Below are 14062 nucleotides of genomic sequence, written 5' to 3'. Positions count from 1 at the left end.
CTGCTGAGTGCCATTAAAACACTCCTCCACTGTGCTGACAACCACTCCAGCAGATCTGCTGTAGCTGCTACCTCATGTCTTCCAAGATACATGTGCAATAATTACAACGAATACAGGTGTGTGTGGTTAATCTGGAGTAAATATGACATGTTATACACGTCCAAGGACGCTAACTCATCACTCATTATCCTGACCAGGGCTCTCTTTCTGGGCTTATAGTGAAAGTGAAAGTGATTTATTTGTCATTGTGTCACAGCACACCACAATGAAACACAATGAAATGTGACCTCTGGTTTTAACATACCACCAAAGTGAGCAGGGGGCAGGGGGGGGAGTGTGTGTGGGGACGGTGCCATGCTCAAAGGACCTCAATGGCAACATGATCAAAAGTAGAAGAGTGAGAAATGGACACGAGTCCAGTAGAGAACACAATGGTTGTCTCAATATTAATTGGTTGATAAAATATTATCTTTTTACATTATTACATTATATATATACACTGTGTGAATCCTTAAGATTTGGGAAATGTATTGTGTCTAGGTGAAGTGCTCACAAACCCAAAACCTTGTGTCCATGCATGTGTGTGTGTGCACAAAAGGAAGTAATGATGTCATGATTGATGTGATTCACTAATGGGCCCAGAGGGGTTATCAAATAAGCCCATCCCTGCCTACCTTAATGGATTAGTGGCCACTTTGTGTGTGAGTGCATGTGTGTGTGTGCAAGTGTATGTGCTCTGCACATAGACTTTCTCCTGTCTTCGTATTCTTGGCATTTTATATTTGTAGTCGGATCTCAACAGCACTGTTTTTGCTCTTGTTCCATCTGCCACCTGTCAGCTACTGTTTTTTCTGCCATCCACCAGCTGCTTTAAAAAACTCCTCACTTGACAGAAACTATTGAAGCTACTGACCTGGATCCTCGGAAGAAGAACCAACATTAAAGTCATTCTACAGAATCAAACTCATCATAGTGATCAGCCCTGACTCAGCCCCTCTTCTGCTGGTGTTTAACAATGAGACTCATTCTGCTGAACCTAAGATCACAGCCGGAACTACAAGAGGTCATTGTGAAAGTCAGCAGCAGTGTCTCTGTGCAGACACTGGTAACACATATGGGCGTTTGCCAGCTTATATTGACTGGAGGCTTCTTGATCATGTCTGCTGAGTGGGTTTTCACAGGCGGGGCTGAACACAGTCGAGACACTGCAGGCTGGAGCCTGTCTGCATGTACCAACACCAGCCTGAGACCGACAGGAAACATACCCAAAACGGCAGTTTGTTTCAAAGCTAATACTGCAGAGAAACAGACACAAATAAAACGTTTGTGACAGACTGGACGCCTGTTAACACAGGGATGGCAGTAGATTTGGACCAGAATATGTCACAATCACAGCTCTTTCATTCAGTAAGACAAAACCAAAGATGAATCAGTGTTGGCCAGTCACCTCGTCAGGGGTCATCACAGTCAAAGCTTTGACTGGAGACTAAACAGAGACTGAATTCTAACGCTGTGAAATGAAGCCTTTTAAAGCTGCCAGGTGTCCCCACACACTACACTACAACTAATCACAATCTGTATGTGCAATAATCTGAATCTGCATATCCATACCTAACTCTGCTATTACATACATACATGCATACATACATACATATTTTTTGTGTGTCTGTGTTTATGTATATATTGTATATTTACATAGTTTATTTCATATATTATTATATCTGTTTACATATTAAACTGTTATTTAAACTATCCATACTGTCAATATTCAAAATAAATACGACATATGATTACATTACACTTATGTAAATGTAATATATATATTTTCAAATATTAGGAAATGTATAACTTGAAAAAAAGGATAGATTAAACTGTTATATGAACAAGTGAAAGGCAGATAATTAGTTCTGCTCCAAGGTTCCCACATTTCTTGTCTGAAACTCCATAAAGAGAAGCCCACCTTGGCAGAAATGCTGTGCTCCTTCGACAGTTCTTTTGACGATTTAGGTTTTTAAAAAAATACTGTTTGTGCTATGAAGTTTCCAACCAACTAAGATGTCTGCAAACTTCAATCTGACGATTCTTGTGCTCCTCAATAGTCTCACTTTGTAACCCGGCTCCACTGGGGCTCATTATTCAAATTTCTCAGTCTATAAATAGAACTGCAGATACTTTCTGGTACTGTTCGTGTTACTATTTCCTGCTATGAAAACTCAGGTTAGATTCTTTATAAAGAGAACCAGGGAGCAGCCTCTGAGTGATTGCACCTCATAAAACCTTCTCCTCCATGGTTTGTGATCTTACAGCCCCTTGTGGGGGAGGGGAGTCTGGGAAAAAACTGTTTACATGGTAACAGAAATGCAAAAAGAAATACTACACTGTTGGAACTCCAGAGATGGGCTCCAAAGGATGTGGACTTCACATGCCGGGTGTGGGCTGTGGGCAAGATCTTTCATTTTGAAAGACGGGTGAAGCCAACAATTGGACTGCATTAGTGTTGTAGTCACACATCCAAGCCCAAGGATTGAGGTTTGCATTGCACCACTGCGAATGTAACACCAACATGAGACTGTTATGAAGGGGATTGACTGAGCAGACCACGTGGATGTGAGATAAGACGACCACAACTGCCTGCTGAAGAATACAGAAGTCGAGCTGCTTCTGGAAACACAGGAGTGACACACATAATCATCAGCAGTGAGTCAAGTGTGTGTGTGTGTGGGTTGGGTGTGGGTTGACAGATGAAGGGTGTTCCCATCACATGAGGAAAAAAACAAATAATATCTGGTTGAAGTGCATGTGTTCCTGTTTATGTGGGAACAGGAATGCTTCATTTATTTCCTAGTGCCTATTCTTGTTAATGCTAATAGACAAGCTGGAGTCACTCCCAGCTGACAGTGGAAGAAGCCTACACACAGAACATGTGACCAGACCATAATTAGCTATTTCAAGTTTCTTCAGCCTTGAAGGTGGAGCAGATGAAGAGGCTGAGATGTCCACAGTGAGTGACCAAGACAGACAGGGTCATGGTCAGATCTGAGGGACAGTTAAGATGGAATGGTTTGGAGATAAAGTTAGAGAGGTGGGGTGGAGATGATATGGACATGAGGACAGAAAGTGGGGATGTTGCACAAAGGATGCTGGAGAGGGAGCTGCCAGTTAGGAGGGAGAGAGGAAGAGAGCTGAAAATATATTCATGTAGCGATGGAGAACATAGAGACTTGGTGTAACAGTAGTGGAGGCAGGGGGACATTAGCGAAGGCAGGGGACAGACAGTGATGAATGCTGGTGATCGACGACTAAAGGGTGCGGTGGGAAAAAAGAAGAAAAACAATCTCCAATTAACTAAACATGTGATCAGCTTGTGTTGAATCTAAAAGAACCCATTTATCTACAACAGTAATTAGGTCAAATATGGGTGGTGTCATCCAGCACGAATGATGAAATAAGAGTCATAACAGTGAAACTCATCAGGCTTGGGTGTAAATATCTGTCAATTTGTTGCATCTATTTATCTACATATCTAGTTGTCATTCTATCAAAGGCTTAAAGGTAGGGGTGATCAGCCAGCCAATCATTCAGCACCAATTTACTTCATTTTGCGGGATTGGCGATTGGTGAGAGATGGCAATTAACAGACCCACCCACAAGGTTACGTCACATGCCTACACAACAACAAACTTAAACACTATCATACAGCCAAAAACTAATTCTATTTGCAGTGTTTTAGTCAGAAAAATAAACAATTCCTTTTGATCAGAATATGGTTTTTGTCAGTTTGAATTGCTTGTTTGAATCATTATCATGGAAAAGACAAATAATGTTTATATTGCCATTTTGTCACTGGTACCATTTGACAGATCCGTATATGAATGTCAGTGTCACAGCCATAATACCCACTGTACTGACAAATAATTAAAAGAAAAACATCAATATATAAATCTATTATTAAATCCAACATGGTACGGCTATACCATGGCACAAGACTCAGTTTAATTTCAAAACAACATGACACTATACAGTATATAGTAGTAGTGTCATCTGGCCCTCAATTCGCGGGTCTGGTCAGAAAAGTATATTGCACACAAAAATGTGTACAAAAACAGTTTGACGTCTGAATCATCAATATCCTAAATCATCAACATTCTAAATCTAGCTACAGACACCGGTTTGTGAGCATGTCTCCTCCATTTACTTACCATGGAGTGCAAAAACAAAAACAAAAAAAAACCGAAAAGGCTGATTAAAAACACATTTGTACGACTGTAGGTGTGGTTTCCGGTAAAAAAAACAAAACAAAAACAGGCCATGATGATGGTGATGACGATGATGATGGTGTTATTGGTTGTATAGTGTTGGTGGGTGCGGATGAAGCTTCACGGAGACCCATGAGGTCCACACCCATCCATCCGTTTGTGCAGTCATTGTTTCCATCCGTGAGCCCGTTAACAGAAAAATCACTCACTCACTCACTCGTTCACCAACGTGAAATAAGAAGAATAAAAGCTGTTCTTACCATATTTATCGTCCGGTTTTTTCTCGTCCATATCCATTATCACACTGGTCACAGCACAAGTATCATGGGAAAAACACACACACTAGGATCACAGTGGTCAGAACTGCTTCAGCTCCACAACAGCGAGAGAGGAGAGAGAGGAGCGAGAGAGAGAGAGAGAGAGAGAGAAAGGGAACGAGCGAGCGAGTGGAAAACGGCACATTCCTGGATAATGAAGAAGAGAGCCAGCCAATGAGATAGCGCAGCTTGGTGATGACAGCTGTGCGAGCCAATCATACACCTTCTCTGACGTGACCACAGCTTACGTTTCCTGGCCACTACAATGGAATGTGTTATGTGTTTGGGGGAAAACTTTATTCCTAAATATAAATTGTCGTTTTATTAGTCAATTATTATTATTTTTAACTAAATTAACTTATTTTTTAACTTATTGGAGGGATATAACCCGTACTGAAAACATTTTGCGATACTTTTTGTATTACAAACACGATGCAATTACCTTTCAATAAACTAGTTGTATGTGGTGCTTATCAGTCTTTGTAGTCCAATTTCGTTTGGCTAATATTTAGTTTCGAGTCTGGTTTAAAAAACTTATAAAGGAATTGAAAGTGGTATTTTGCAACGTTATGGTGTCTGTTATATCAAAAGATATTACAGATGAACTTTTTAATATGAACTAATAGTGTTAGTGCTTAAAAGTTGCCAGTTGCCGTGGCCTTGATTGGTGTGTTCAACAGGAGAGACAGATGGAAGGTGGATTGATTACATAACTCAGGTGGCTGTGGCTCTGTTTCTCCCTGTGTCATGTGCAGGTTTTCCAGTAAACTGATGAATAATTTATAGTCATAGTGACATGACGATACAGTTACCTTAAAATCACAAACAATTCAATTCTATGTGAAGTAACAACACCTTTTTGTAAGTTCTTTGTTTGTCTTTAAGGTCTATTGGATATCTGTTAGAACATTATTTGGCATTTCCTGCAGAACAAAAATAATTTTACGTTTTTTTCCCTTATTTGATAAATATGCATGAAGGAACCATAAAAAATATTAAAGAGTTAGCAAGAAAATAACTCTTAAATTATTTCTATAACAAATAATTTGACATGTAAACGGAATATAAGGCTGTACACTTTTGTATAATAATGGTTTTGTTTGAAGCGGTATTCAGTGCGAAGTTTCACAGCAGAGGCCATCATGTTGGATCACCATTTTTATGTATATATATATAATTCGTCATTAATAACACAAAAACATGCTAAACTCTGCTATGCTAAATACAGGATAATAGTGGTTCAACATGGTGGTATTTAAATATTTTGGTGTTAAACCATATGTAAATGTAAAACTAAATGTTGCTAAATAAAATACCTTGTACCTTTCATTCACACACACCCCCTCTCCCCCTCCCACAAATTACACTCGAGAACGCCATTTTAGGTGTTGACAAGCTATTATAATATGGAGTTACTTACTGGTTGAAACGTCACCAGCACCGTAGCCCACGTGTTTTCATGTTTGCAACAAATGAATGCATTTCACAACAATATTGAGGGCGAACACAACGAAGATTACATACAGAGTGGTATTTTGCCCCACCTATAATGGCGGAAATCAGCTGCCTGTTTTGTCGTTACGTGTTTAGTGACGTATTACACAGGACTGAGTGTTACTTAAGCAACTTTCACGGAGCATATTGTTGCTGATAAGTTACCTAATCGTGATATAAGCCAACACGGACTGATAACAAGGGTAAAGTTAAATTATATATTTTTCATTTTGTCTAAAAGAAAAAGAATGCGTGCATTAACATACACGAACGCATTACCCGACCGGGAATGCAGTGCCGTTCTTGTGCAATAATGTAGCTGTGATACAGAGTGCTATTTTTATCAGCCACCACCTGATTTTCAATTAAATAACACGTGTTTGTAAGGTAATTTTAAGCATTTAACGCATTTTGACATTTGCAGCCTGCAACTGTTTGTAGCTCGATTACAGACTAACATGATTAATATATTTTAGAATTGATTGACATGTTTTATGTCGTAAAAATATGCAGTGGATTTACTGAAAGTGTTTAATTGTGCCTTGTTTCATTGCGTTTTTTTCTGGTTCTTTAGAACTCAACACGTGACAGTACAGTAACATAACATTAGATGCGCTGCAAAATGCTTATAAATACACCACGGTGTTCCCTTGATTTTTTTTAGATCAAATTACATTTCTTGTTGCATGATTATTTTGGGTAAAATGACTATAGAAGTCAAACTGGTGCTCTGTTTGAGTTTGGTTACGTTGACATACAGCTCTACTTCTCTTTCATATTCAGTGAACACACATGGCTCTCAGAAGTACTGTTGGTCGTCTCCTCTCTGCTGGTCAAAGATGTGCTGTTACAGCATCCAGAGCCCAGAGCACCACTACTGCTGCAGCTCAGATGGGTAATTAATTAAAGATCTTAACATGTATCAATATTTCCATATTCCTTAAAAAAAAAGTTAAGCATTTTAACATGTATCAATATTTCCATATTCCTTTTTTTAAAAAGTTAAGCATTTGTAGTAATTACATATTTTACAAAATGGGGAAGACAGGAAATGTTTCTTATATAAAGTAAAAGATTCCAAAGGAAGTACTAGAAAATAAATTTCTGTAATGATGCCTTGAACTGAGATCATTGCAATATGGAACGGGGATCACTGCTTTATTTGTTTGTTTGTTTTATTATTCATTGTGTTAATTTCTAAAACACCACATTTCAATTTTCGCTCTCAGATGCTGCTGAAGAAGTGAAGAAATCGACCAAAGCATGTTAGTGACGTTTGATTGTTGTTGAAACTGTTGGTCCACATGTTTTCACAGCAGGTGCAGCGTGACGACGACATAACTGCTGTGTGTGTGTGTGTGTGTGTTTTCACCCTTAGCCAAGGTGCACTTCAACTGGCGAGACGCTCTAAACTTAGAGGGTCAGCTGACAGAGGAGGAGGTCATGATCAGAGACTCCTTCCGTGACTACTGCCAGGAAAAACTCATGCCCCGCATTCTGATGGCCAACAGAAATGAACGTGAGCTGAACATGTCTCCCCCCAGACTGAAGGGGATTTCATCCTAGTGATGGATTTTTAACTGAACTGTTAGATACCTGTCAGCATCGACTGAGTTAATTCATGAGTCTATGAGTGTCTGTGAGATGGTTAAGCAGTTTTGGAATGTGCACTGATGCAAAAAGTGACATCTTCATCTGTGGACAGGCTGCTGCAGCCTCTTTCTGGGACAATGGTGGCGTCACTCACTTTGCCTTTGACCAGCTAGTGGGATTTACCTGACTAACGTTGCAAGGTCCTTAAAACAGGACCCGCCATACTGAATGACTGACGCTGAGTATGACCAGTCCTGTTTTAAGGACCTTGCAATGTTAGTAGGAGTAGAGCTGCAGTAACACAGGTTTAATGTTGAATTATTAACAAGGTATATCTTGATCTCATATAACAGAACCATTTAGTGTTGTATTTGTTTGTGTAATGTAACATGTCTCCCAGGTGCATCATTGTTATTTTTTGTTTCTCGTACTTCAGATTTTCATCGTGAGATAGTGTCAGAGATGGGAGAGCTGGGCGTCCTCGGTCCGACTATCAAAGGTAAATTCAAATTTTAAAAAAGTGAGAACTTGTTTTTCTAATTTTTTTGTCATATTATGCTGTAACAGACTTCACTGTTTTTCTTAACGTTGCAGGATACGGCTGTGCTGGGACCAGTTATGTGGCGTATGGTTTGATCGCCAGAGAGGTGGAGAGAGTAGACAGTGGTTACCGTTCTGTGATGAGTGTCCAGTCTTCACTGGTCATGCACCCAATCAATGCTTATGGCACAGAGGCTCAGAAGGAGAAGTTCCTGTCAAGACTCGGTAACTGGGATGTTTTAATTAAATACATTTTTCTTTAAAAAGCAGAGTTTTATTTCTTACCAATATTTCCATACGCAGCTCGTGGAGAAATCTTAGGCTGCTTCGGGCTAACAGAACCCAACCACGGCAGTGATCCTAGCGGCATGGAGACCAAGGCCAAGTTCAACCCATCCAGTGACACTTTCACTATCAGTGGAGCTAAGACCTGGTAAGTTGGACAGACAGTCAACTTGCCATGTTGCCAAAAAGAAAAAAAAAAGATAAATACTGTCATCTTCTGTTACTATGTCAGGATCACAAATTCTCCTGTGGCAGACATCGCAGTGGTTTGGGCCAAGTGTGAAGACAACAGGGTGAGAGGATTCATCCTGGAACGTGGAATGAAGGGTTTGTCTACCCCCAAGATTGAGGGCAAGTTCTCACTCAGGGCGTCAGCCACCGGCATGATCCTAATGGATGAGGTGGAAGTTCCAATGGAAAATCTGCTCCCAAATGTTTCTGGTCTGGCTGTAAGTGGCAGCACAGTTAGAGTGTATCATGACAAATTGACTGTACCTCCATCATATTTGGATTACTGATGTCTGTTTACAGTTTTTATTTCCTCTCTGACCAGGGTCCCTTTGGCTGTCTCAACAACGCCCGCTATGGCATTGCTTGGGGAGCTCTGGGAGCCGCTGAATTCTGCTTCCATGCGGCTCGACAGTACACTCTGGACAGGTGGGTGAAGTTCTTATTCTCTTTGTCTAGAGTCAGTCATCACCATTAAATGATGCGTCACCACATCATGCTGGTGATGTGAAGCAGCTGTTAATAAAGAAGTATCAGAGAGTGTTAATTAACATGAGAGTCATACAAATTAAAGTTAAATTACCAAATAAATTATACGTGAAATAATCTGGAAAAGGTACTAATAATTTCCTAAGTAATAGTTGTCTAATTAATAATAATGTACAAAATAAATTGAATGCCATAAAAGTCTAATCAAGAAGCTTAATTTTACAGACAGAGTTCTAGTACATTTTATAAATCTGTTACTAAATTGGAGTTGCAAATTAGTGTAAAGACTGAATGGCACTTGCCCTCACTGGTGACTGCTGGGTGGCACAGCACTGAAAAGGTGAATACAAAAACGCTGTGACAAATAAAGATTCTTGATTCTTTCTCTCCTCCAATCAGAATCCAATTTGGAGTGCCACTGGCCAGGAACCAGCTGATGCAGAAGAAGATGGCAGACATGCTGACAGAGATCACCATCGGTTTACAGTCTTGTCTGGCTCTGGGCAGACTTATTGATGAAAAGAAGTGAGTTTTGTTCACTATTTGAATTGATTTCAAATTTCTTTTCAGACTCGATTCCTCCTTCTCTTTTAATTGAACTTTGCCCCTAACTGGTGCTTGTTGTTGTTTTGCAGAGCAGCACCTGAGATGATCTCCATGCTGAAGAGGAATAGCTGTGGAAAGGCCTTGGACATTGCCAGACAGGCCAGAGACATGCTGGGAGGAAACGGCATCGCAGATGAGTACCACATAATTCGTCATGTGATGAACCTGGAGGCTGTCAACACATATGAAGGTACTGTAGGCACAAACAGACCTGTTCCTGATATTAAACACTTGACTAAGTACAGCAGGGGTGAACCACAAGTCAATCACCAGATGGCAAAGGTCACGAGCAATTAAAATAATATATATTTGTCTCTCATACAGAATTGATCATAAATTGTGTGATGGTATATGCTATATAATATGTAATTGTAAAGTATATAATGTAATGTCAGTTTTTGAATTTATTATATATTTTGTATAGTAAATTTTGAGTCATTGTTAAAAAAAGACGCTTAACTTAAAAAAATCACATCATGTTCTACCACTAGGTGTCAGCAGAGGGTTAAACATTTACATCGAATTTTCGTGTACATTTTAACTAAAAAAATAATAATAACTTTATATAAACACCAGTTTACTGTAACATTGTGAATTGTACTGATTACTTTTATGTTTTCACCTATTCCTCAGGAACACATGACATCCACGCCTTAATTCTGGGCAGAGCCATCACTGGACTGCAATCTTTCACCGTTGGAAAATAAAAACGTTTAGAAAGGCTTTGTAAAAATGAACTATTGAACCAGGGCTACCTCTTCATTCACCCTCCTTGAAGTGCAGTCTGTCTGGACAACACTGAGGTTCCACTGAGGTGGAAACCTCAGTGGCCAATACCTCATCACATTGACACTATATTTATGTTTCAAACTAATGAAAGAAGCAGATGCTATTGAGCATTGAATTCAGAACTGAAGTCCAACTGAAGAGAGACATGATGTAGAGTTAGTAAATCTGATATAAAGTCAACACAGGGGCCAAGCAGTTGGAGCTTCAGTAGATGATTCAGTTTTGTGAGCTTTTTATCTTAATTGCAAATAAATAATTCCAGACCCTAAGACTACTGTGTGTTGTTATGCTAACTGAAAAGTGAAGCCCATAAGTGTGATAGAGATATGGGTAATAAGGAAGTTGTTGTGAACCCACATTATAGAAGATGATAATCAATCTAAATTTAAATTTTTTCAAAATGTATTAATTTAGTAAGAAGGTGCATTGATGTCAGCTCATTATTTGTACTAAAATACACAAGATGGAAAAAGCCATTTGTTTTTGTTTTCATTCATCCATCTCCTACCACCTAATCCATGTCAAGGTCATGAAGGGAGTTTGAGCCAATCCCAGCAGTCATCTAGTGTGGGTGGGGTTGAACCTTGGACCGTCAGTCCATCACAGGGACAGAGAAAGACAAAAAAACAATTAAATTAACCCAGAAATCTGAAACCTGTGGTTCTACACTCTCTAATCGCTCTACACACATACATTCATCATACACAAGGACAGCATTCAAACGCCATACAGATCACAGCACATCTTTTTGCTTTAAGGTCATACCACTAACCACTAGAACCCCAAGTGACAGCTGTTCTTGTTTTGTATGTTGAAAAACTAAAACTGGCCATATACAGAACATGGAATCAGCTTCTGCTTTATTTAATTTGATGTGTAAGCTGTAACCTGAATTGCAGACACACTTCTTCTTCCACTTAGGAAAATGAAGAAGAAAAAGAAGGAAGAGGAAATAAATATACAAACTCAGTTTAGCATTCCGAGACAGTGAACAATTGCGGATGTACTCAATATAATTAAAGAACAAACAACAACAAAATAACTAACTGAACTGTCTATCCATGAATATCTCTTATTTCTTATGATTTTTTAGATATGTATCTCGTTGGCCGTCAAGGCCCTCTTGGAGCATACACAAAGCCCCAGAAGCTTCCAAAAGCTCATTTTTGAGCTTGGTACAGTTGTCCAGTACATCAGAGATCTCCTGCAGCTTGGCCTGCATCTTACGATTGTTGTCCTCATACACTATAAACATTTGATCCTTCATTTGCTGGTTGGCATCCGACACCTAACAAAACCACAGCTCATCACAAGATTCTACACACAAAGGTATCACACTGAATGTGACCTGGAACATTAAAAAAGTGTTGTACCTTCTTCGTTAAGTTCCTATGAAAGCTTTCCATTAGTTTTTGGTCACTGGTGCGTCTCCTGTTGATGTTTTCAACCAGTTCCTCCATTCTCCTTGTAATGGAGTCCAAAGAGCTGCAGAAAATGCAGAGTACACAGAAAACATCTTTGTCATTTCTAAAATAAAATTCAACATTGCTCTCTGATGTTTAGGTGATTACGTACCTGGTACTGTCGTCTGACCATCCGGAGTCATGATCTGCCTCCTGTTTTGTAACATCATAGGTGAACATGCAGGATTAACTGAAGCATATAATGAACAACTGTGGTTTTACTTAACTTTTATTATCTTAATCTATTTGAACATTTCATATTTTATCTACATAAAATTATGCAGTGATACAATGTCATTAATTCATAGGTGGCTGTTACAGTCTAACATTCTTTATCACTGCAAACATTCTTCTAACTCTTTACATTTTAAGCTCAGTTGTATTATTTGAACATTAGCTGAGCCAAGGAGGCAAAAACTGTTTTAATAATTAAACCAAAAGTCACCAAAAAAGACAATAAAAAAGCCATTTGGCCTTTTCAGTTCACACTTGCAGTTATAATTCGAATCATCTTAATTTATTGTTATTATTATTTTAACTTGCACTTCTACAGAATGATTGTCAAGTTTGTTCATGTCCACATACTATATTTAAACTGTATGTTAAAGTACCAGGAGGTAAATAAAACAAAATAAAACCAATACTTTAGTTACCTGTTGAGAATTTTCACGTCTGTTGTCACAAGACTGGGGATTTGGGTGATTTTCCTCCGTCATTTTGTAATTTTTCTGCTCTCTACTGCTGTTGGTGTGAATTTTTTTAAAAGGAGACCTTTCAGAATGTCTAAGTTTTAACTTGATCATCAAACATTTAACGGCCTATTTGAAGTATACGTAGTATGTTACTTACGTAAAAACGTAGCTGTTTTAACTGGCATAATTGTATTCACGGCTAACATTAGCCACTAGCTTTAGCATTTGACTACATTGTAAAACATTATTGTACACTGACATCTCAAACCACCTTTTATTAAAAAAACACTATAAATTATAATTTTGAATGATTTTACAACACGGCGGGAATTCTCGCTATCTCGTTATATTTCAGTTCATTTGGGCTAGCTGTGTAGCTACAAAGCTAATAGCTAACGTGCTACTTTCGTCCAGTTTAAATTCACTCCGGTGGGTGCATTTTAACAAATAAATAAATAAATCTAACTATAAAGTGTATTTACAATTACCAAAGTAATCACCCAACTGAAATATTAAATCATTAATTTATATTAATGACTAAAAGAAGGAATTGTGGTCACCTGGTTGATGTCCTCTGGAGTTACTGATGTTTTGTTCATGCACATGAATAAAACATATGAACACTTACACACATTTAATCACTCTGCCAGGTTTTTATTTTCCTAAAGGAGTTACCATGAATGATCAAATTTAAATAAATAACCAAACAAACAAAATGACAAACAAACAAAAAACAGCTTGATTTTAGATTTTTCTTCTCCATTTTAAAATAAAAGGATGAGGATGAGGGTTTATTTCATTTGACACTAATGAGCCTAACAGCCTAACAAAGCGTATTTGTTTGTGTGTGTCAATGTGTACACCAACACTTGATAGTTTTTGTTTGGATTATTAAACTATCCACGTAGGATTTTAGGTTGAACAGTAAGAAGGGATTAACGACCATTGCTGTGATTGAAAGTTAATCCTTTTCTGCTCTCTCCGTCACAGCTCAGTGTGGATTACTTCAACCAGGAATGACAAGGCACACGGCACAGGACCAACATTCCCTGATTCCCTGTGATACTGATGGATCTGTTTGTGTTAACAAGACAAAGGTGATGGATTGTGCATTCAAGCTGCAAAGATGAAAGAGAAATCTAATAATCAACGTTAACCTATCAGGTGGGTGAATTCATAATTGGTTCAATGTTTGAAAATTTAATTTTGACTGGACCCTATTAAGACCTTTTGTCTCTGCATTTCAGGAAATATGGTCTTAGAAAGAAAACGCGAGTAGAACAAGGATCCTACGTCGTCAACATGGACAG

The 14062-nt window shown here is 38.6% G+C and overlaps 3 protein-coding genes across 7 annotated transcripts in view; 1 reads left to right on the top strand and 2 right to left on the bottom strand.

Moving 5' to 3' along the window:
* The window catches only part of LOC103384210 (choline transporter-like protein 2), a 19050-nt gene extending 14353 nt beyond the window's left edge, over positions 1–4697 (bottom strand). The window contains exon 1 of one of the 2 annotated variants that reach the window (XM_008317643.3): positions 4517–4697. In XM_008317643.3, coding sequence (XP_008315865.1) covers positions 4517–4553 — 37 coding nt within the window. In that variant the 5' untranslated portion in view covers positions 4554–4697. The remainder of the gene's footprint in view (positions 1–4516) is intronic. The other variant, XM_008317645.3, reaches the window with a different exon arrangement.
* Positions 1–11308, top strand: part of LOC103384209 (glutaryl-CoA dehydrogenase, mitochondrial-like) — a 12602-nt gene extending 1294 nt beyond the window's left edge. Inside the window, exons 2-13 of one of the 3 annotated variants that reach the window (XM_025058618.1) lie at positions 894–2697; positions 6851–6962; positions 7297–7332; positions 7446–7586; positions 8097–8159; positions 8255–8425; positions 8504–8633; positions 8718–8934; positions 9039–9142; positions 9602–9727; positions 9838–9998; positions 10442–11308. In XM_025058618.1, coding sequence (XP_024914386.1) covers positions 6860–6962; positions 7297–7332; positions 7446–7586; positions 8097–8159; positions 8255–8425; positions 8504–8633; positions 8718–8934; positions 9039–9142; positions 9602–9727; positions 9838–9998; positions 10442–10515 — 1326 coding nt within the window. In that variant the 5' untranslated portion in view covers positions 894–2697; positions 6851–6859 and the 3' untranslated portion in view covers positions 10516–11308. Of the gene's footprint in view, positions 1–865; positions 2698–6037; positions 6271–6850; positions 6963–7296; positions 7333–7445; positions 7587–8096; positions 8160–8254; positions 8426–8503; positions 8634–8717; positions 8935–9038; positions 9143–9601; positions 9728–9837; positions 9999–10441 lie in introns of those variants that run through there. The other 2 variants (XM_025058617.1, XM_008317642.3) reach the window with 2 other exon arrangements.
* Positions 11309–11442: 134 nt separating this feature from the next.
* Positions 11443–13391, bottom strand: syce2 (synaptonemal complex central element protein 2). Of its 2 annotated transcripts, none has more exons than XM_008317639.2 (5): positions 13313–13391; positions 12705–12801; positions 12173–12213; positions 11971–12082; positions 11443–11885 (listed from the first exon to the last, which is right to left on the bottom strand). In XM_008317639.2, exons 2-5 carry the CDS (start codon positions 12774–12776, stop codon positions 11670–11672), a joined length of 441 nt encoding a protein of 146 aa, XP_008315861.1. In that variant the 5' UTR covers positions 12777–12801; positions 13313–13391; the 3' UTR covers positions 11443–11669. The 2 variants fall into 2 exon arrangements, with proteins under 2 accessions (XP_008315861.1, XP_008315862.1); XM_008317640.2 differs by having other exon boundaries at positions 12714–12801.
* Between the last annotated feature and the right edge of the window lie 671 nt (positions 13392–14062).

The sequence above is a fragment of the Cynoglossus semilaevis genome, chromosome 9 (assembly GCF_000523025.1).
Source record: "Cynoglossus semilaevis isolate Cse_v1.0 chromosome 9, Cse_v1.0, whole genome shotgun sequence".
Classification (NCBI taxonomy): domain Eukaryota; kingdom Metazoa; phylum Chordata; class Actinopteri; order Pleuronectiformes; family Cynoglossidae; genus Cynoglossus; species Cynoglossus semilaevis.
The sequence above is the reverse complement of the archived record's forward strand: the minus strand, read 5'-3'. Positions and strand labels throughout refer to the sequence as shown.

Excerpts from the sequence above, each read along its gene's own strand:
- syce2 (XM_008317639.2), bottom strand. The coding sequence starts at position 12,776 with ATGACGGAGGAAAATCACCCAAATCCCCAGTCTTGTGACAACAGACGT. Across the intron at positions 12,083-12,172 it reads TGGTCAGACGACAGTACCAG|CTCTTTGGACTCCATTACAA; the intron begins GTACGTAATCAC and ends CATTTTCTGCAG. Across the intron at positions 11,886-11,970 it reads ATAGGAACTTAACGAAGAAG|GTGTCGGATGCCAACCAGCA; the intron begins GTACAACACTTT and ends TGGTTTTGTTAG.